At 43.2% G+C, this 21,696-nt stretch overlaps 1 protein-coding gene across 1 annotated transcript in view; it reads right to left on the bottom strand.

The window, feature by feature from the left end:
* Glp2r (glucagon like peptide 2 receptor) overlaps nucleotides 1-21,696 on the bottom strand; it is an 86,426-nt gene that overhangs the window by 58,658 nt on the left and 6,072 nt on the right. Inside the window, exons 3-4 of the mRNA XM_021178184.3 lie at nucleotides 19,734-19,838; nucleotides 12,064-12,185 (exon numbers count right to left, since the gene is read on the bottom strand). Of these exons, the coding sequence (XP_021033843.3) occupies nucleotides 12,064-12,185; nucleotides 19,734-19,838 (227 nt within the window). The remainder of the gene's footprint in view (nucleotides 1-12,063; nucleotides 12,186-19,733; nucleotides 19,839-21,696) is intronic.

Genomic DNA, 21,696 nt, shown 5'->3' with positions numbered 1-21,696 from the left:
TTGTGACCAATTATGTGGTCAATTTTGGAGAAGGTACCATGAGGTGCTGAGAAGAAGGTATATCCTTTTGTTTTAGGATAGAATGTTCTGTAGATATCTGCCAGATCCATTTGATTCATAATTTCTCTTAGTTTCTCTGTGTCCCTGTTTAGTTTCTGTTTCCATGATCTGTCCATTGGTGAAAGTGGTGTGTTGAAGTCTCCCACTATTATTGTATGAGGTGCAATGTGTGCTTTGAGGTTTACTAAAGTTTCTTTAATGAATGTGGCTGCCTTTGTATTTGGAGCATAGATATTCAGCATTGATAGTTCCTCTTGGAGGATTTTACCTTTGATGAGTATGAAGTGTCCCTCCCTGTCTTTTTTAATGACTTTGGGTTGGAAGTCAATCTTATCAGATATTAGAATGGCTACTCCAGCTTGTTTCTTCATACCATTTGCTTGGAAAATTGTTTTCCAGCCTTTCATTCTGAGGTAGTGTCTATTTTTTTCTCTGAGATGAGTTTCCTGTAAGCAGCAAAATGTTGGGTCTTGTTTGTGTAGCCAGTTTGTTAGTCTATGTCTTTTTATCAGGGAGTTGAGTCCATTGATATTAAGAGATATTAAGGAAAAGTAATTGTTGTTTCCTGTTATTTTTGTTGTTAAAGTTGGCATTCTGTTCTTGTGGCTGTCTTCTTTTAGGTTTGTTGAGGGATTACCTTCTTGTTGTTTCTAGGGCGTGGTTCCTGTCCTTGTATTGGTTTTTTTCTGTTATTATCCTTTGAAGGGCTGGATTCGTGGAGAGATAATGTGTGAATTTGGTTTTGTCGTGGAATACTTTGGTTTCTCCATCTATGTTAATTGAGAGTTTGGCTGGGTATAGTAGCCTGGGCTGGAATTTGTGTTCTTTTAGTGTCTGTACAACATCCGTCCAGGATCTTCTGGCTTTCATCGTCTCTGGTGAAAAATCTGGTGTAATTCTGATAGGCTTGCCTTTATATGTTACTTGGCCTTTTTCTCTTACTGCTTTTAGTATTCTATCTTTATTTAGAGCATTTGTTGTTCTGATTATTATGTGTCGGGAGGTATTTCTTTTCTGGTCCAGTCTATTTGGAGTTCTGTAGGCTTCTTGTATGTTCATGGGCATCTCTTTCTTTAGATTTGGGAAGTTTTCTTCTATAATTTTGTTGAAGATGTTTGCTGGTCCTTTGAGTTGAAAATCTTCATTCTCATCCACTCCTATTATCCGTAGGTTTGGTCTTCTCATTGTGTCCTGTATTTCTTGGATGTTTTGAGTTAGGATCTTTTTGCATTTTACATTTTCCTTGATTGTTGTGCCGATGTTCTCTATGGAATCTTCTGCACCTGAGATTCTCTCTTCCATCTCTTGTATTCTGTTGCTGATGCTCGTATCTATGGTTCCAGATTTCTTTCTTAGGGTTTCTATCTCCAGTGTTGCCTCATTTTGGGTTTTCTTTATTGTGTCTACTTCCCTTTTTAGGTCTAGGATGGTTTTGTTCATTTCCATCATCTGTTTGGATGTGTTTTCCTGTTTTTCATTAAGGACTTCTACCTGTTTGATTAGGTTATCCTGTTTTTCTTTAAGGATTTGTAACTCTTTAGCAGTGTTCTCCTGCAATTCTTTAAGGGATTTTTGTGCTTCCTCTTTATTGTCTTCTACCTGTTTACCAGTGTTCCTTTGTATTTCTTTAAGTGTGTTATTAAAGTCCTTCTTGAAGTCCTCTACCATCATCAGGAGATATGCTTTTAGATCCGTGTCTAGCTTTTCCGGTGTGTTGGGGTGCCCTGGACTGGGCGAAGTGGGAGTGCTGGGTTCTGATGATGGTGAGTGGTCTTGCTTTCTGTTAGTAAGATTATTACGTTTACCTTTCGCCATCTGGTAATCTCTGGGGTTAGTTGTTGCCGTTGTCACTGTTTAAAGATTGGAGCAGAAGCTGTGTTCCACTCACCAGCAGTCTCAAAATCCTGTGGCGGGGGTCGTGGGTAGCTGGCAGTACCCCGGTGCTGGTCCGGCCGGAAGAGGCCTGTGGTCCTACTCAGGCCTGTTTTCTGCTTCCCTAACTAATGCAGTCTCAGGTCCCGCGCGCAATTGGATTGGAGCAGAAGCTGTGTTCCACTCTCCAGAAGTCTTAAGATCCTGTGGCGGGTGTTGTGGGTAGCTGGCGAGTGTCAGCCGACCCTGCGCCCTAGCTACCCAGGTGCTTTTCTGACCGGAAGAGGCTTGTGGCCCTATGTAGGCCGGATTTCTCCCTCCCCAACCAAAGCAGTCTCAGGTCCCGCGTGATTGGACTGGAGCAGAAGCTGTGTTCCACTCACCAGCAGTCTCAAAATCCTGTGGCGGGGGTCGTGGGTAGCTGGCGGGTGTCAGTCGACCCTGCGCTCTAGCTACCCCGGTGCTGATCCGGCCAGATGAGGCCTGTGGCCCTACTCAGGCTGGTTTCTGCTTCCCTAACTAATGCAGTCTCAGGTCCCGCGCGCAATTGGATTGGAGCAGAAGCTGTGTTCCACTCACCAGAAGTCTTAAGATCCTGTGGCGGGTGTTGTGGGTAGCTGGCGAGTGTCAGCCGACCCTGCGGCAGCCCTAGCCACCCTGGTGCTTTTCTGACCGGAAGAGGTCTGTCTTATTTTAAATTGGCTGGATCTTTATTCTCTTTCTCTTTCTATGATTAGTATGCCTTCATTTTCAGGGTCTGCTTTGAGATTTATAGTAAACATTTTTAAAATTACTGTGCTTTTCCATAAGCTAATAACTTATGATTTGATGCATAATTTAAAAACTTCATCGTTGTATACTCACACATCCTTCATCCTGGCCATTTTGCTATTAATACCATCCATCCATTTATACAGCGCATCCCATAGGCTCCTGATATATCTTTATTACTTTTTGCCTTAGCTATCACCCTGCCTTTCAAGGACATTTTAAAATATGGTAAGAAAGTTGTCTCTTGTATATGATATTTTCTAGTGATCTTTATTCTGTTGTATAAATCAAAATATCCACATGGCATGTTTCTCTTTGTGTTAAGAGTTTGTTTGGGGTTTTTTGGTGTTGGTTTTGTTTTGTTTTGTTTTTATTATTTCTAACAGTGGTAGTCTAGATGTAAAACTTTTGAGCTTTAAAAATAACCCCAATCACATTTTTAATCCAGAATAATTTTCTGTGGACATCATTAAAACCCCTATATCCCATGGGTCCCCCAGCTGCTGTGGTTTGACTTCTCATCTAATATCAGCTTCTTACAGAAAGTCTTTGGGACTGAAGCTCAGCAGTTAAGTGAGCAGCCTGCCCTTGCGAAGGGACCTAAGTTCAGATCTTAGTACCCACATCAGGTGGCTAGCACCACGTGTAGCTCCAGCTCAGGGTGGGAGGGATCTGATGCCTCTAGCCTCCTACAGACACGCAAATATACACAAAATTCTCTGAAGTCCTCCCCAAACACTTCTCTGCAATTGACCACTCTTCCCATCGCAGCACTTGGGACTGTATCACAATTGTACATCGATTGTTTCACCGTTATTATTATTGCTACTTTTTATTTTATTCTATTCTGTGCATGTATGTACATATATGTGTGTGTATGCATGTGTGTAAGTGTGTGTGTGTGTGTGTGTGTGAGAGAGAGAGAGAGAGAGAGAGAGAGAAACTAAAGTACACTCCAAGGCACCTGTGGAAGCCTGCTGCTGATGTTAGATGTCTTCCTCAAACACTCTCTGGCTTATTTTCTAATGCAGGGTTGATCTCTCACAGAGGCTAGAACTACCCATTGGCTAAGCTGGCTGATCAGTGAGTCAAAAGAAAAATAAGCTGAAAACAAGTGGTTACCTAATGTATTCCTGAATACACTAGGCACTGAGGTTACAAGTGTATATCCTCAAATTCATTTTTTTAAAGACAGGATCTCACTGTATTGCCCTTGCTAGCCTGTAACTCACTATACAGATCATATGCCTTTGAACTCATGGAGGTCGTCTGCCTCTGCCTCCTGAGTGATGGGGGTTAAAGGCGCGTATGACTGTTGAGAATCAGAACCCAGGACCTCATGCAAGCACTTTACCCACTAAGCCTTCCCCAGCCCTCAGCTATACTGCTCATTGATGCTTTGCTCACATGCTTCTCCGCATGCATTTCTACAAAGAGGGCTGAAGACTCTGACAGCACATGGAGACTTTACTGGGTCATCTTAGCATGTTACTGGAGATATTAAACGGGTAACTCTACCAAATAACAGAATTACTTATCCCTAGATTACTTCTAAAAACATAGATATATGTTTGATACTTTCAGGAATACATTAGGCAACCACTTGTTTTCGGTTCGTCTCTGAAACACAGGTCCTGAGAAAAAGATCAGAATAAATCACTTTGTTAGGAAATTAAAAAAAAAAAAAAAAAAAAAAAAAACAACCTCTCCATCCATTGGAGAAAGGAAGACTCAGATGGGACACACAAAAGAGACACCATCAAGACAGTTGTCACAATGGAGCAGCTCCCTAGGGATACTCTGAAGGCCCCAGAGTCGGCATGTAGACACAGAGAACCAGGCTATTGTGCAATCATCCACTAAGGGCCACCCCCAGAAAGCATGGAGTCCCTGGAGGTTCTGCCCTGCATTTTACCAGAAACCCAGCAAAGACGGGGAGGTGAGAAGTTAGGGTTTGTGACCAAATGGATATAGGCAGAGCACCAGCAGCATATGCTACAATATGTCACTTAGGTCACTACCCCATTCTGGCTACTTCTTGAATGACCTAAAACATCTGGTCTTCAGCTCACACTTAGTACCAAAAGGTGACTGTTCAGTCGTTTGCATACTTATAAAATGCCACGTGTAACGCTCATCCAGCATGGAGATGGACCTTCGTGCATTGCTGAAGGAACAAGGAAATGGCCTAACTCCTACAGAGGGAATGTTAGCAATACTTATACCTTTAAGCCGGTGATCTCATTTCTAAGACTCTTACAAAAGACGCTGAACCAAATCTGAACCAACATGGATATACAGGTTATTCACAGTAGCCTTTGAAGTAATAAAGCTTTGGAACTAGCTTAAATGCCCAAAGTCAGTGCTAAACAAAGTATGGTAGATACATGCAGCTATAAGATATATCTATTATACAATTATATTATGCTATACTATATACATATATTTCTAGGAACTGCTATAGAATGATTTGTAGGATATGTTGTTATATGAAAAAAATACTGCTTTCCATGAAAGAAAAGGGAAGAGTAACAGTTACATGTTTGCTTAGTTTTTCAAAAAGGAATGCAAAACAAAATTCAATTAACAAAAGAATTGGGCATGTAGAACTTGAGAGGCTAAGTTCACAATTCTGAGGCTAGTCTGGGCAATATAACTAGACCCTGTATTGGAGAGAAATAAAGAGAGAAAGAGAAGAAAAGAGAAGGAAAGAGAAGAAAAGAGAAGAGAAGAAAAGAAAGAAGGAAGGAAGGGAAGGAAGGAAGGAAGGAAGGAAGGAAGGAAGGAAGGAAGAAAGAAAGAAAGAAAGAAAGAAAGAAAGAAAGAAAGAAAGAAAGAAAGAAAGAAAGAAAGAAAGAAAGAAAGAAAGAAAGAAAGAAGAGAAAGGAGGGAGAGAGGAGGGAGAGAGGAGGAAAGAAAGAAAGAAAGAAAGAAAGAAAGAAAGAAAGAAAGAAAGAAAGGAAGGAAGGAAGGAAGGAAGGAAGGAAGGAAGGAAGGAAGGAAGAAAGAAAGAAAGAAAGAAAGAAAGAAAGAAAGAAAGAAAGAAAGAAAGAAAGAAAGAAAAAAGGAAAGAAAGAAAGAAAGAAAGAAAGAAAGAAAGAAAGAAAGAAAGAAAGAAAGAAAGAAAGAAAGAGAAAGAAGAAGGAAGAAAGGAAGGAAGGGAGGGAGGGAGGAAGAGAGAGGAAGGTGAAGAAGACAGAGAAGGAAGAAGAGAGAAGAAGGGGGATGGATGGATGGATGGAAGAAAGGAGGGAGGGAAGGAGGAAGAATGAGCAGGAAGATAAAAGTAACTGTCAATAGGGTTGTTGGAAGGGGAGTAAAGGAAACAGTAATAAAAACTAAATATCTGTTTACACCAAATTGGCTTCCAAATCCTGCCAATACCTCACATGTTAAAAGACAAAACGAAAAGAGAAAGAGTGGATAAGACTAACACTAACAAAGCCAGCGAAGCCAAACTGCACATGCCTCTAATCAGACCACTATGTAGATAAGATGGTTCATTGAAATGTGGCGCTCTCTGCTCAAGATACAGCCTAGGAGAAGAAAAGATCCGTGAAGACACCTGTAATTTTACCAAATTAGGTTTGTAGTGTCAACCACAATATTACTACCTTAATTTTGAAACTAATCCCAGGAACTAGGTAAATATGATATCATAAGATGTAATAAAAGAGTAAAAGAAATAAATGTAAACTAAAGAGGGTAAACAAAATTTCTAAATGTTAAATATAAATCACAGTTCTTAATATGAAGCCTTGATTGTATGTGATTATCTGAGCATGTGTGTGTGCACATGTGCACATATTCATGTGACAAAAGAAAAAAATTTTAATCAGTGGAGCTGAAGAGATGGTTCAGTGGGTAGACATATTTCCCATGTAAGTGTAATACGCAAATCTGAGTTGAACCTGCATAAAAACTGGACAAATAATGCCAGTGTCGGCAGTCCCAGCAGCCTACAGGGAGGCTGGAGGAGAAGGGAGTGTGTCTGGCGCATGTGTGGAGGTCGGAAGACAGCCTGGATGCTGCCATTCACCTTGTCTTTGTTGTTTATCTGCTGCATATGCCAGGCTGTCGCTGGAGCAGCCGTGGATCTTACTTGGTTGGAATCATGGCAGTGTTTCCATGTGAAATAACTCCCTTCATACTGGCTGGTGTCTGATGAATAGTTAGGGGTGAGAACCCACTGTGTCTGAAAGGCATTTCCCATCATTTCATAAAGATAGTGAAAGCAGTTATGAGCTTTGTAAATATAGTGTAACTATATTTGAATCTAGGTAGTGGATATGTTATTATTCTTTTAATAACTGTAGATGTTTAAATGTTTCCAAATAAAATGCTGGGAGGATTGTTAAGTGTGAAGTTACATTAATTATTTTAAATTTATCACTGCAACGAAACGTCCTTCTTTTAGAGTTTGTTGTTGTTGTGGCAGAATAAACAACTGGAAGGAGGAATGACAACATCTTAACTCGTGGCAGGGAGGTGTGAGGGGGTGGGAGCAGATCACATCATGACAGCTGGAAAACCAAGCCAGCAAATCCTACAGGGGCTAGCTCTCTCCTCTTCCTCTTCCTCTTCCTCTTCCTCTTCCTCTTCCTCTTCCTCTTCCTCTTCCTCCCCATTTTTTAATTTTTATTTATTTATTTTTTTATTATTATTTGTTTTTGTTTTTGTTTTTTTGAGACAGGGTTTCTCTGTGTACCCTGGCTGTCCTGGAACTCACTTTGTAGACCAGGCTGGCCTCGAACTCAGAAATTTGCCTGCCTCTGCCTCCCGAGTGCTGGGATTAAAGGCGTGCACCACCACACCCGGCTCCTTCCCACTTTTACCCCACCCAAACGGACTCCCAACCTATGGGGTGTCAGAACCTGAACTCAGATCATGTCTTTCACATTTTGTTAGTTCATTCTGACACCCTCCTTCTGTTAGTTCATATCAGACATACACAGAGGTATGTTTTTCTAGTCTATTAGGCAATCTCCATCCACTCAAGTGACAACCAGCCTTTGTCATCACGACTGCATATTAAAATTACACCCTAGGGTTGGGAAGATGGTTCAGCATGAAAAGGTCCTTGCTTCCTTGTCTGGTCTCAGGGACTGACACAGGGGAAACAGAGCACTGACTCTTACAAGTTGTCCTCTGATTTCCACACATGTGCCATGATGTACATCACACACACCATAAATTTTAAAATATTTTAAACTATGTTGTATATTTACAACTGATAAATGTATGGCAATTAAATTCTGTATTTGAAAATAGAAATCATTCTATATAAGAGTAAAGAAAACAGTCTAAAGTAAGATAAACTAAAAACTGGCCCCCATACTACTAAATAGAAATCCACACACAGACAGCTCTGAACAAAAGTGTCTGTGCTTATGCACAGATACCACACACACAGCGCCAAGAAATGCACTTAACATACATAAGGATCCCCAGTGTGTTGTTGGCTGAACATAACATAGTTTGCTTGCCAAAACTCTGAAGGGCAAAGGTTTACTAACACTGCCCTTTTTTGGGTATAATGTCAACCCACTCTGTGAAACACAGGTAAACAAGGCCAGAAGCTTTTTGGTTTTAAGTATGTGAATTCTTGGAGATACAATAACTTGCAGAGAGAAAGAGGTGATGTCCTTCCTCCCCACCTCCTCTCTCTGCAGGGGAAGATTATTTTTGAGATGGAGTCTGGCTGTGTAGCCAGGTGAGAGTAACTTCAAGTTCAAGATCCCCCTGCTTAAGCCTTCCAAAAGCTGCAGTCATGGGCACCCTCCCCCCAGTCAGTTTGCTCATCTTTCTAGAGAGAAATCTTTATTCCTGTCTCTCTACTCACTGACTTGAGGATGCTGCCAGAAGAGATCAAAGGGGGGAGGGGCTTACATCTGCCAATAAACCGCATACAAGAATTACCTGGGAAAAATATTGAGACCCAGGCTCCACCGAAGACCCATTGATTCAGAATTCATAGTCTTTGATTCAGCATGTGTTAAGTGTCCACTATACATAAGGTCTAATTTGCATACCTATTTTGCATAGGCTAGGGCTTAAGAGTGGTGTCTAATAGGATGGTGACCGTGTGTTCTCAATGAATTTACAAAAATAAGATTGATGATAAGATAGACACTGTGGGCTTCATTCAAAGTATGCAGTTAGCATAGCTTTGGCATTTTAGCATAAACCAGGTAGACTTGAGATAAACCACATGTGTCACTCTGAGCCCTTTAAGAAATGGGACCTGTCACACAGTAAAATTGTATAGGGAACACAGAGTTCTGCCAACTCAAGCAGGAAATAAGGCTTTAAGGGGGGCTCCTAGATTGGTAGAGTCCATTGTAAGGCCCATTATGCCCAACAGGAACCAGCAGACTCATGGCAGCCAAAAGCATGCCAGTTCCCCAGCTGTAAAGAAAGTGAGTCACAGCCAGAGTGAGAGATGCAGATTCTAGTGAGATGAAACCAAACAATTCATTAAGGACTCTCTTGTACCTGGGGGGGGAGGGGGGGACTCTGAGAGCTAGAACATGGAACGCAGTGACAAAAGTCAAATATATTGCCATGGTAGACTGGCATGAATGTCTCCATAGCACTCATACCCCACACACACATCACACACACACACACACACACACACACACACAATTACTTCTTGGAAGGAATTTCAAATTCCAACTAAATAATGAAAAAAGTTAGCCACAACTGAATGGGTGGAGGAGAAGGGTGATTTGCTGGCTCAAGTTAAGATGACAAAGGATTCAGTAGAGAAACAACTAGAAGCCAGGAGAAATCAAAAGGCAAGGCCTCTTCTCGTGCCCAATCTCACATCTCATAAGTCAAAGCCAGAAACCAGAGACTTTGGTACCCTTTGATCTACACTTTCACATCAGCAGATCGTTTCCTTGACAACCTGCATCCCATCTTCCCTCTTCTCTTACATGCATCCTCTTGACACCAGAGGCAGTTGCTAAGATAGTTCCTGGCTCATCTCTCTCTTCCTGCCTCCAGCCTAGCCAGCCCTAGCATTCTCCAATCTGCCACAGAAATCCTACCAATGCCTGTTCTAAGTTATGACCCTCTGTACTTGAACCTACAATGCATAAACCTTTCAAGCAGTAAAGGTGGACTCTCCTCTCTAGGGGTCTACAGACCCATGTGTGTTTTCTTCCTCTCTACATTGAAACACTCCAAGTCACCTCTTAAAAGGAACCATGGAGGTGAACAGTGATGGTGTGGGATAGCCAGCCACAGGAGAGCAGTGGAGGGCATCCCAGGCAAGGGCAATGCTGAATTTCCCATCTCTCCCCAGAAGTGGAAGCCTACCCGCTCTTTGACCCTGAGTTTATGTTCTTCCTTCTGCCAAGCACATTCTTGCTCTCTATCTCAGCTTGGGCAGCCTTCTGTGCCCCGAAAATACATCAGTGCCCTCCTTGTGGCTCTGAGCATCCTATACTTTTGTTCCATCAGTTAGTCACGCTGCTTGTGTGCCCCACACGACTCCAAACTCCCTAAAATCTGTATCTGTGTCTGAGGTGCTTCATTACTGAGTATGGCATGACTGAAAATGGAAAAAAATAAAGATATTCCCTGTACATCTAATTCCCCTACACTTCCTCCTCTCTCCTATGCTTCCCTTTACACTTGACCTTGAACATGGGTAAGCAGACTTTTGGACAAATAGGTGGCTTTAGGGAGCCAATGAGAAAGTAGAGAAAATATGTTCCCAAAGGGTTGCAGAATCCAGTCTTGTATGTATTAGCAGCTCCACACTGTCACCCCCATTAGCCTGGGGAGTTCCCCAAAGCTTCTAGGGACCAGTCTACCAGGATTCAGGGCTTTGATGATGAAAGGAATGTCAGGAATTACCAGTACAGTGACACACAATTGGGGGTTTTATTAGATATTTTAATATAGGTTTAAGCACAAGGGTTAACACAGAGGGGTGCTCAGAGGACGCCAAACCCAAGGGTGGGCACCAGCTCTCAAGAGAGAGCAAGCACTTAGTTGTCTGAACATCAGTTATATGCACCCTTTCAGTGACTCCCAAGCTGCATCTCAAAAGGTTGCTAAAGAAACCTTTTATCCTCCCCCTCTTTTATGAGATGGGTCCAGAGACACCGTCCCTGGAATTATGGACTGATCAAATAAAATCAGAAGCACTGGGGTTACAGAAGAAGTTTAGTACCTGCTCTTTCCCTATATGTGGGGTTTCCAGTGAGAGTTTTAGAAAATTGCAGATTCATGCTTAGCAAGGAAGAAATGTTAATTGTGTTGGAATTCTGGTTCCTGCTGCTGCCAATGGATTCTACTAGATCATGTCCCCAACAATCATCCACCCACCCCCACCCCACCCCTTTCTATCCTGCCTTGGAAAGAAAATTTGTGGAACTGGGCATACATAGAAAGAGGGGGGAGGGAGAGGGAGAGAGAGGGAGAGCTCTGTAGAACTCAGGAGGCTGAAGCAGCAAGATCCCCAGTTTGAAGTCAACTAGACCCTGTCATGGAGACAAGATGGGAAGGGAGAGAGAGAGGAAGGGAAAGAAGAAGAAAATGTGTGGAGGAAGTCTGCAGGGTGAGTTGGTTTTACTCTGCTTTTGCTGAGCTGCTGGGATGAGTAACTGAGCAGTGTCTTCTCTGGATCCTTGTGATAGAACATAACTCCTAATTAGAGTCTGCTCACTACACGCCAAGACTTTCCTACAAAATGTATGTCTCTTGACTTCCCCAAGCTTCGTGATGATCCCATGCAGCAGATATGATCCCCTTGGGATGCTGAAGGAAGCACAGGCACCAAGAGTGAAATAACTAGTACAAGTTCACAGCCAGTAGAGGAAGACTTTGGATATGTGACCAAGTCTGGCCCCAGAACCTTGTCTTCCTACATCCTTCAGTCTCACAAGTCTCCAGCTGCCACTGGATGTGCGTTTTGGAGACAGGGCTAGATAAGGAACAAGCATCCAGGAATATCAGAGAGAGATAGAGAGGCAGGCGCAATAGGGGAATTGGATGAGGTAAGTGGTAGAAGTTGCCACTGGGCTGCTTTGAACAAGTCTCATTTGCTAGGAGACAACTGAACAGGAACCGGAATGCTAGGTTGTTTGGGGAAGTAGTTCCAGACATGGGACACAGCAGGTAACAAGACTGAGATGCCATATACGCTTTCATGTTTCTTCTCACAGAGGACTCAATTTCCTGGCCACCAATGGGAGTTGCTGTTCTGGTGGTTGGGGACCTTTCCTAGTAGAATCTGGAGCAGAAGTGCTGGTGGAAGGTCTCATGTCCCCCCAAAGCCAGCCATCCCCTGGGGTGCCCCAAGTTCCAGCCCTAGGTGCTTTATCAGAAAGCTGGTAGACTCACGTTTTGTTTGAAGCTGTGGTTCTCTGAGCATTCTGACTCATCCTGCCAAGTATCTGTGGAGTTCTCTCGCTTCTGCCAAGTCCCCTGAGCCAAGCAGTGTCTGTAGGCCCTTCCTGGGCTCTCTGAAAGTAAACAAGGCTCTAGAAGAAAGGTCAAAAAACACAGCCAGTTCCCTGAGCACGCTGGAAGGTCCTCACCCTCAGCTAAAAAGCTGTGGAAAATCCCAGGGAAAGAGGGTTTCGTTTCTCCGTTTGGGAACTCATTAGCATCCCTACTGTTTATTTGGGATGGGAAGAAACCACGAAGCCTCTAGATGTTGTAACTAACCATGATCCTCTAATGTCTGTGGTGTTTACACGTGTCTCCAAAGTTAAAAGTTCCCAGTGATTCAGAGATTAGCCCTGTAAGGTAGTCTACGGGGAGATGCTCATCTGGGCATGCTCAATGAAGCACCTCTCGCTAATGGCCAAGAGGTGGCGCCATGAAGAAGAGAACACAAGGAGCAAAGCACACTGACTCGATATGATAAACCAACTTCTGAGCTGGTGTCCTGGATCCAGCTTTACATTCTCTGAGTCTTAATGGATTTCGTCATCGGGAACTGGGTCCGTTAACTGCTGCCTGTCTTCTGTGATGTGAGAGAAGACTGAGTGAGAGTGTCCGTGTGTGCAGATGATGGGCCAGTCACTTAAATCGCAGGTTTAATTGGTCAGTACCTACAGTACACATGAAGTACATCCAATTGCCCAATTGACATCTCAGACAATAGGCTCCAGGCAAACTCTTTGGCTTCTCCAAATCTGCCCCATCCTGACACACACACACACACACACACACACACACACACACACACAGAGCCTTAGAACCATTTCTGCTCTCTTTTTGCCTCTAGCCTGATCCACAAGCAAGCCATACTTAACTTCACATAGATCCTGGATCTGACCCTACTTTCTACCTTCCACCTCCTTCCTAGTTAGAACTCTTTTATCTTCCTTGGTTTATTGCTAACTTTGCTGATGGTATTTTCCCTCACATCTATGGATAGCCCAGTTGTCATGTTTCTGCTTGAAATCTTTTAAGGGCTTTCTAAGGTTTAGTGAGAGTCCTTCTGTGGCCATGCACAAAGGTTGTAGAGAGTGGGTTCCCAGTCTCTGCCCTCACCTCATGTTGCTCCCGTTCCCCCTTCACTCCATCTGTGTTTACCCTCTCCCCTTCTTGGAGGCATGCTACTCTCCAATAGCATGGCACAGCTTGTTCTGTGCTCTCTCCTGAACATGGCCCCCTCTTGGTTCAAATACCTAGTCTAGACTAAGTATCACTTTGCCATTGCATATTCCTTCAGCTGCCCATTATCCTGACTCCAATCCTCCCATTCCATCTCCAGTTTCATCATGTCTACAGTATATCACATCTATACATAACAGAGGATGCCTATGACTCTTGTCTGTCCTTCTCATTACAATGTGAGCCCTAGGAGGATTTTAATCTGGTTTGGTCAATAATAGTTTCCAGTGTTTGGCACCCAGTAGGTACTTATTAAATATTGAGTCAATAAGAAAATGACAATAATAACGATGATGATGATGATGACACTTGGCACTTGGGCTGTCCATGCCACTCACAATGCTCTGCTGAGTGCACAGCTCAAAGCTGAGCTAGGAGAGTGCGCATGAAAGGTCATAAACTGTCATAAATTCTAAGAGAGGCCTCAGAAAGACAAGGCTCCATCAGCTTCACTGGAGAAGCCGGAGGAATTTTCTAGAAGGATGGGAAATACAGATGGAGAATTTGTAGTAAGAAAATATTAAAAATCCCCACCCAGGGTTTCTATCCAACTTTTGGCTGTTGAGTTCCTGGAATAAGGAAAAACTCACAGCCTTTATATTTACAAATGACTTAAGCAGCATAACAGCTGGGCAGCTGCTTACCCTTCATGCTGTTAGAATTTACTTCTTATCAATAATCTCAAGTTACTACTTATTATTTTTTATGTTTAATATGGGTTGCTCTTAACTCTAGTTGGGCAGCCCTCGGAGCCATGTTTTTATGTCTTAGCTAATTTATGGTGGCTTGTCTTTTTTTTTTTCTTATACATTCCTCCATTATTCCATGGTGGCTTCATTCTCCTCCTTCTCTCTTTTTGGTCTTCTTTTTTCAAATCCATGAAACCTCAACCCCACTGTGATGGTTTGTATATCCTTGGACCAGGGAGTGGCACCATCTGAAGGTGTGGCCTTGTTGGAATAGGTGAGACCTGGTTGGAATGGGTGTGTCACTGTGGGTGTGGGTATAAAATCCTCACCCTAGTTGCCTGGAAGTCAGTCTTCCACTAGCAGCCTTTGGATGAAGACATAGAACTCTCAGCTCCTCCTGTGCCATGCCTGCCTGGATACTGCCATGCTCCCACCTTGATGATAATGGACTGAACCTCTGAACCTGTAAGCCAGCCCCAATTAAATGTTGTTTTTTATAAGACTTGCCTTGGTCATGGTGTCTGTTCACAGCAGTAAAACCCTAACTAATACAGAAGTTGGTACCAGAAGTGGGGTATTGCTGTGATAGGCCTGACCATGCTTTTATTTGACAGAATGTGGATTTTGGGACTTTGTATTTGGAAAGCAATGGAATGCTTTAAATGGGGCTTAATGGGTCATCCTAGTAGGAATATGGAAGACTTAGTTGCTGGGAGTAATTTGAACTGTGTTGACCTGGCCCAAGAGATTTCAAAGGAGAAGAATTTCAGAATGTGGCATAAAGACTGGTTTTGTGGTATTTTGGTGAAGAATGTGGCTACTTTTTGCCCTTGTCTGAAAAGTTTGCCTGAGGCTAAGGTGAAGAGACTTGGATTAATTGCATTGACAAAAGAAGTTTCAAAAAAGCCCAGCAGAGACTTTGTTCTCTGGTTAAGTCTTATGAAGAGAAGTTTGAACAAGCATAGCAAGCTTAGAAAGGAAAAATATAAAATATATGGTTTGAGTATTAAAGGAGTACCAGGAAGTGAAATGGAGCAAAATCTTGTGTTCTAGGAGATAAAGATTAAGGGAGTGGGACCTTGGGGCAAGATCCTACCCAGCTAAATTAAATCCAGGCATCGTGGTACACACCTTTAATCTCAGGAGACAGGCATGCTGATCTCTGCATTCAAGGTCAATCTACAGAGCAAGAACCAGGATAGGCAAGCTTAGGCAGTGAAGAATTTAGAAAACATAAAGCTAGTGATAATGTAATAGGACAAGGGGATCATGTTCTAGTTCCTGTAAGCAGCAGAACTCGGCAGCTTCAGCCATGTGCCTCTGGCTCTAGAGTTAAGAATGGAAGGAACTACTGGGAAAATTGATGCTGGTTAGCTGGAGCTAAGGAATTAGCGGTGATTAAGAAGAGGCCAGCATTGTTGAGGTGAAATCTTCTGGAAATTGTTTTCTGGGAGCACAAAGAAACTGTGTTCCAGAGATACCCAAGGTTGTACCTCATGCTGCGGCTGGACTTGGTAATGTGTAAGAGACACTCAGGTGGTACTGCTTGTGAAGGAATGAAGGGATCATGGAGAGAAGCTGAGGCTTAGCACTGTGAGAGGCCAGGGAAGGCCATTGGAGAAGGTGAAGCCTCAGCTGTAGTTGATGGCTTAGGACTGAAGGGGTCATGCAAAGGATTTGAGGCTTGGAACCCTGAAGAGAGCCTATGAGAAGCTATTGGTGAAGCCTAGTTGGTGTGGAATACCCCAGTGTATTGGAGATGTCAGTACCATGGAGTGATCACCAAGAACTGTAGCCGTAGTAGAGTGGATCAACCTGAGCTTAGAGTGCTACAGAGCACAGAGATGGAAAAGTGATGCCAGCCCTTAGGAGGAGTCCAAAAGATCAAGTGGAATCCCAGACACTGAAACAAGAAGCTGTAACATTGAAATTGCCTTGGAGACTCAAAGGTATTAAAGATGCCAGAGCCATGGGATACATGCTGAGAAAAGCTGCTAACAGGGAGTGGAACCAGCCTAGGAGAAAGCAGTTTGTTGCAGTCAACAAAGATGAAAAAGGAGTGGAGATCTGAAGACAGCTTTGACATCAGCCATGGAGATGCAGAGTTTGGAGTTTGCCCAGCTGGTTTCCTGCCTTGCTCTGGAGATTACAGTTAATTAAGTTGGATGAATCTCAGAAGAGACCTTGAACTTTGGACTTTTAACATTGTTGTGACTGCTATAGACTATGAAGACTTTGAAAGTTGGACTAAATGCATTTTGCATTATGTTATGTTTAAGTGTGGCCCCCATAGACTCATGTTTTTGAACAAGTCTATGGGGACCAGGGAGTGGAATGTGATGGTTTGTATATCCTTGGACCAGGGAGTGGCACCATCTGAAGGTGTGGCCTTGTTGGAATAGGTGTGACCTGGTTGGAATGGGTGTGTCACTGTGGGTGTGGGTATAAAATCCTCACCCTAGTTGCCTGGAAGTCAGTCTTCCACTAGCAGCCTTTGGATGAAGACATAGAACTCTCAGCTCCTCCTGTGCCATGCCTGCCTGGATACTGCCATGCTCCCACCTTGATGATAATGGACTGAACCTCTGAACCTGTAAGCCAGCCCCAATTAAATGTTGTTTTTTTATAAGACTTGCCTTGGTCATGGTGTCTGTTCACAGCAGTAAAACCCTAACTAATACACCCACCTATGTCTCTTCTGCCCAACTACTGGCTGTTGGCATCTTTATTTATCAATCACAATTAACTGAGGGCTGGGTTAGACTTATAGGCAGAGCCTTAAGGAAGAATCCTGCAGAGAAGAGTGAACTCAGGCCTAAGCTAGGAACAGTGCAGTCATCATGAGATGCAGCCATAATTAGAAAAAGACAGTGCATCCATCCATCCATCATGGTAAGAGGACGATGTAGCCATGATCCCATGCTGAAAAAAATGGGTTGGAGTCTGGTGGGAAAGAGATGCTCATGTCTCTCCTTTGGGCCATGAGGTTAACACCTCTTTTCACTTGCAAAATTGGTGTCTTTAACAGGTATATAGGAACCCAAACTTGAAAGTGCCCTCCAAAGAAAGGTGCGAAAGACCTTGTACTTCACAAAGGGATGGGCCAAGAGGCAAACTACTCTGCTAGGGCTGGAGCAGGTGAGAAGTGCACATCCACCATCCTGCAAGAGCCTTTAGATTTTTCAATAATAGGTTATTTTTAAGGTATGATGTCTACCTTACTTTCTTTAGACCTTAGTTGAATACAAATTAACTCAACTGATGAACTGTAACAGAACAGAGATGATGGAGGGAGCCTGGAGCTGACTCACCTTCCTCCAAGAATGGATGGTTGACCTGCCTTAGGTAGATGAATGTATCTTCTGGATATTGTCTCTACAAGTTGTAAGTCACCACAGTCATGACAGTAAGAACATTGGACTCTTCCTGACACTGTGAGCTAGGTCAAATCATAAATCAACAATTTTTACTTGATAATTTCTGTTTCCTCACTTCTTTTGGGATACAGGGAAGCTGAGGCAGTGGGTAAGGACCTAAGTGTCTGGTAACAACAGCTAGATAGATGGAGGAGCTAGAGGAGCTGAGGAGCTACTCATTTTGGCTGGGGGGGGGGAGAGAAGAGAAGGCAGGAAGGATGCTAGACTGGTCAGCAGGGCCAAGTTGCAGAAGGTCACAGATGCCAATCATAGTTCTTGACATGGGGAGCCAACACAGTGGCTGGGAGTTTAGAAAGCTTTATGGAGGTTGCTGCAGCGGATGAGGTCTGAGGCTGTGGCAATAAGGACACCAGGAAGCAGCCAGATAAGAAGAGGGTGATGGGTTAGCACCACCATGGCACCATGGGAAATGGAGAGGAAGAAAAGCCGGGTACCACCCAGATGACAATGAGTTAACACTAGGTCAGGTGAAACCTAAGACTGTGCTGAATGGGGGTCAGGGAATCGAAGGTGCCCACATTTGTTTTTAATTATCTATTTCCTGCTTTCTGTCCTTCAATTTCTGTTCCATCTGATCTATGCATTCTACCCCCAATAATTTCTTTAACCTTTTCCTTCTTGTCCAATTTCTGACTCTGCCTGAATCTAAACCAATGCCACCATTTCTTTGTGGACCAATCTGGAAGCTCCCAGGCTCTCCATCATAATCTCCCTGAATCGATCCATTCAAGATCCCATACTGTAAATGATGGCTTCCCAAACCATCTTTCTCTGCCCCTTTCATACCTTGGCACTTTCTGTGTCTCTGTATCATTCTTCTCTACAGAGTGACAGTCCATAACAATTTTCTTCACAATCAACACCCAGCCTCACTGGTCAGTTCTAGATCCCAGACAACCCTGTGTCCACCATCTGACTTCCTCTGTGTCACGTAAACACCCTCCTGTAATCGCATCTCAAAGAATTCATCTGCACCTCTTGATACTTAGGAGACTCTTTTCCAAACCCTTCCATTGTCTCCATGTTATCATTGGCTTTTAGAAATCCATGCAGATTCTAAAACTTAAAGCAAAAAAAAACCAAACAAACAAACAAAAAAAAAACGATATTTTACAAATCAAATTACATTTGGTACACATTAGAAACTGGGACCCTAATTTTATAAAGTATCTATAACTCAACTTCTTGGTAGTCTTAGGTTCAGAATCACATTTTTTTTCTTTATGTTGAGAGATCTGTACGTTTTAGCTACTCGGAAGGAACAGGAAGATGGTAGAGTTGGAGGTCCTGTCTGTCCATACACCTTAGAGGACCTCATACTAAACGAGAAGCACCCAACTGATCCAAAGGCATGAAGGATTTCAACCTTGGAAACCCTCCACGTTAGCACTCACTTCTGGAGTGCCTACTAGGTTCAGGCTCTGCCATTCCTCAAAATGATCTTAAGAGTCAATTCACTTTACAGACACCCTTTGGCTCCCAAGCTCCTGGTTTCATAACTAATGATCTTATCTCTCTTTGAGCTGATTTCCATGAAGACTGTCTGCGTGAACCTTCTAGACCTCTCTGAGTACAGAAAATTCTTTAGTGCCATCCCATGGAATCAGGAGTCCAGGAATCAGACTCAGTCCCTATATTCTACACTTTGAGATTTGGGAGGCTATTCCTGGAACCTCCTAGGCTATGGTTTCCCTGTCTGGAAAGTTATTGAATGCTCCATCTAAGTTCCACTTTTGAACAACTCAAATTTAATAATACTCCTTTCAAAGCTGATGTGAAAAAAGTCTTTAAATTATTTCTCTCTGTACAAGAAGCTGTCTGTTGTACAGATAAGATCATTCAGATCTTTCTCATGTCCCTTTTCTCCCAGTGACCAAGGTTGAAGCCCTTGCATTCTTCCTACAACAGTGAGGTTCTGTGGGAGCTGAATCTGGACTCTAGTCTATACATTAGGCCAAAAGTATTCTGTAAGCAGAGGAGACAGGAGCCTACAAATTACATAATGGCAAGGATAGAGTTCATTGATAGAACACTTGTCCAGCATTTGTGAGACCCTAGGTTTACTCCCCAGTACTTAGAAAGGATGGGGGCAATGAAATAAGATATAATGCTGAAATCGTTGCAAGTATACCTTTATGAGACGTGAGAACTTAGGAGAAATGTTTGGCTAGAGTCCTGCCTAACTTCCCACTGGCTGCTCTACCAGGAGGCTCTGTCCTTCTAATGGACTGTCTGAAGTGGGTAAGATGAGACTCGTTACCTTTATTCCACCAAGGTAAGTATGAAGGACAGGGAACAGAGACATTTCCAGGAAAAGAATGAGGCCAGCACACGTACTTATCAAATGTTCCATTACAAAATACACCTGTGGGGAAAAGAGAAGGCAGAAAAAAATATCAATATTCTCACATATGTTCTTCTGATGGGAATAGATTTAGAAGTTTGGAGCCTGGTTTCCAATCTTTGAAAGCTGGTATAACCATCACATAGATCAACACAGATATTCTTCTCTGTAGAATAGTCAAGGATGAAGAGTGATCCAGAAACACAGGGCTGCTGAGTGTAGCCCCTGACACTGCCTTTGTCTACCCAGTTTGACCTCCAGTCACTGTATATGCCATGCAGCTTTTGCTTTGTTTTCTATGAACTGAGCTCTCACAGAAACTCAGTGTTAGTGGAAGATGCTTGGAGGTCCAGCCAGTGACTTGTGTGCCACAATTAAATGGTTGTCAAGGGTTCACCAGTGTGAATACAGAACACAATTACTGTAGAATAATGGATGGATCTATGGAGTTAAGGCTCTCGGACACATATCTCTACTACTATTCCAGCTACGTATAACTTTCCATTTGAGTATTGATTCAATGATTATTATAGGAGTTTGGGCCATCTCAAGTTCAGGGAGTGGTTGATATATCAACCAGTTCTTGGTATCTAGAAGGCACAAACTTAGAACATAGCCTGAGAAACCTCCTATGATGCAATGAAGGCATTTCATACTGTAAGCTCCAAACCTTCTCAGATGCCAAGCACCACCCATCCCCACCTTCTTCTTACTAGAGTAGAACCCAGCTTCCTGAGGTAAATAAACAGGTTCCTGGCACTAAAATCCTACAAACCTGCTCCAGGTTTGCCCAGTTAATAGCTACCTCGGGACACTAGCAATGTGGTTACCAGGTAAAAACACTGCTATGCCATTCAGCTCCCAGTCTGGCTCCATATAAAGAAGACCGGCCCTACTTTGACCTCAGAAGTAGCATTCCCTCGCAATGAAAGTTGGATTTTGTAGATGACATCAAGTCTGGACAAAGGGGGTCTTCAGAAAGAGCTAATAAGGACTTTTTTGAAGGCTGTTGTGAGCTTTGGATCAAGTAAGCAGGGAAACAGAGCAGCTCCTATCACTGCTGGGCAACTGAATAGAATGATTGACAGGTGTCCAGAGAAAGAAGGATAGCTTTCATCTGTGGTCCCTGAAGCAAAGAACGGTAAATCAAGGCACGTTATGGTTTTGTTTTCATTTTGGTTTGGTTTGGATTGGATTTTTAAAAAAATGTATGTGGTACATGTGTCCCTACCCTGTTTGTCAACATATGGACAGGTAAGGCTGTGGACAGGTTAACCAACAACACATTTGCTCGAATGCTCTACACAAACTGGAGACTATAAGAGAGAGATGATGTTGTTGTTCAGATCCAACTAACACCCCAGGACATGGGGAACCCCACCTAAATAGCTTCTGAGGCCAGCCTACAGGGGTCACTTATGTCAGATGGCAAGGCAGTATGTGTGCCAAGACAGATTGTTTTCATCAGAGAGGCCTCAACTAGAGAGAGACCATCTTAGCATCTTGCCATGAGAAGTGAACCTGTACTTCTTCCCCTTTGAGCCTGGTTGGACTTTATAACTGTCCCATGCAGCTGAATGAGGAAGAAATGACATAGGACTGAAAGGCCTGTTCACAGAGGGAATATGGCTGCTGGTCAGGTTAGCCTGTATGAAGCAAGCCAGATGGTAAAGGAAGCTGTGTCTCTACAGAGAGGCCAGGTAAAGGCATCATGGCCCCCAGTCACTACTTTACTCTAAGAACTAATGTCAACCAGCAGATATGGATGTGACGGTGCCTTTGGTGATTTCAGCTCCCAGCCTTTGAATCTTCCAGCTATATCCCAGATCTTCCAGTGTAGAAGGAGGTCATGTGCACTGTGCCCTGAATCCTTGCCCCA

Source organism: Mus caroli, unplaced genomic scaffold (genome assembly GCF_978045245.1).
Source record: "Mus caroli unplaced genomic scaffold, Mus_caroli_1 scaffold_13, whole genome shotgun sequence".
Lineage (NCBI taxonomy): Eukaryota > Metazoa > Chordata > Mammalia > Rodentia > Muridae > Mus > Mus caroli.
Note: the sequence above shows the minus strand (reverse complement) of the source record. Positions and strands in the feature narration are given on the sequence as shown.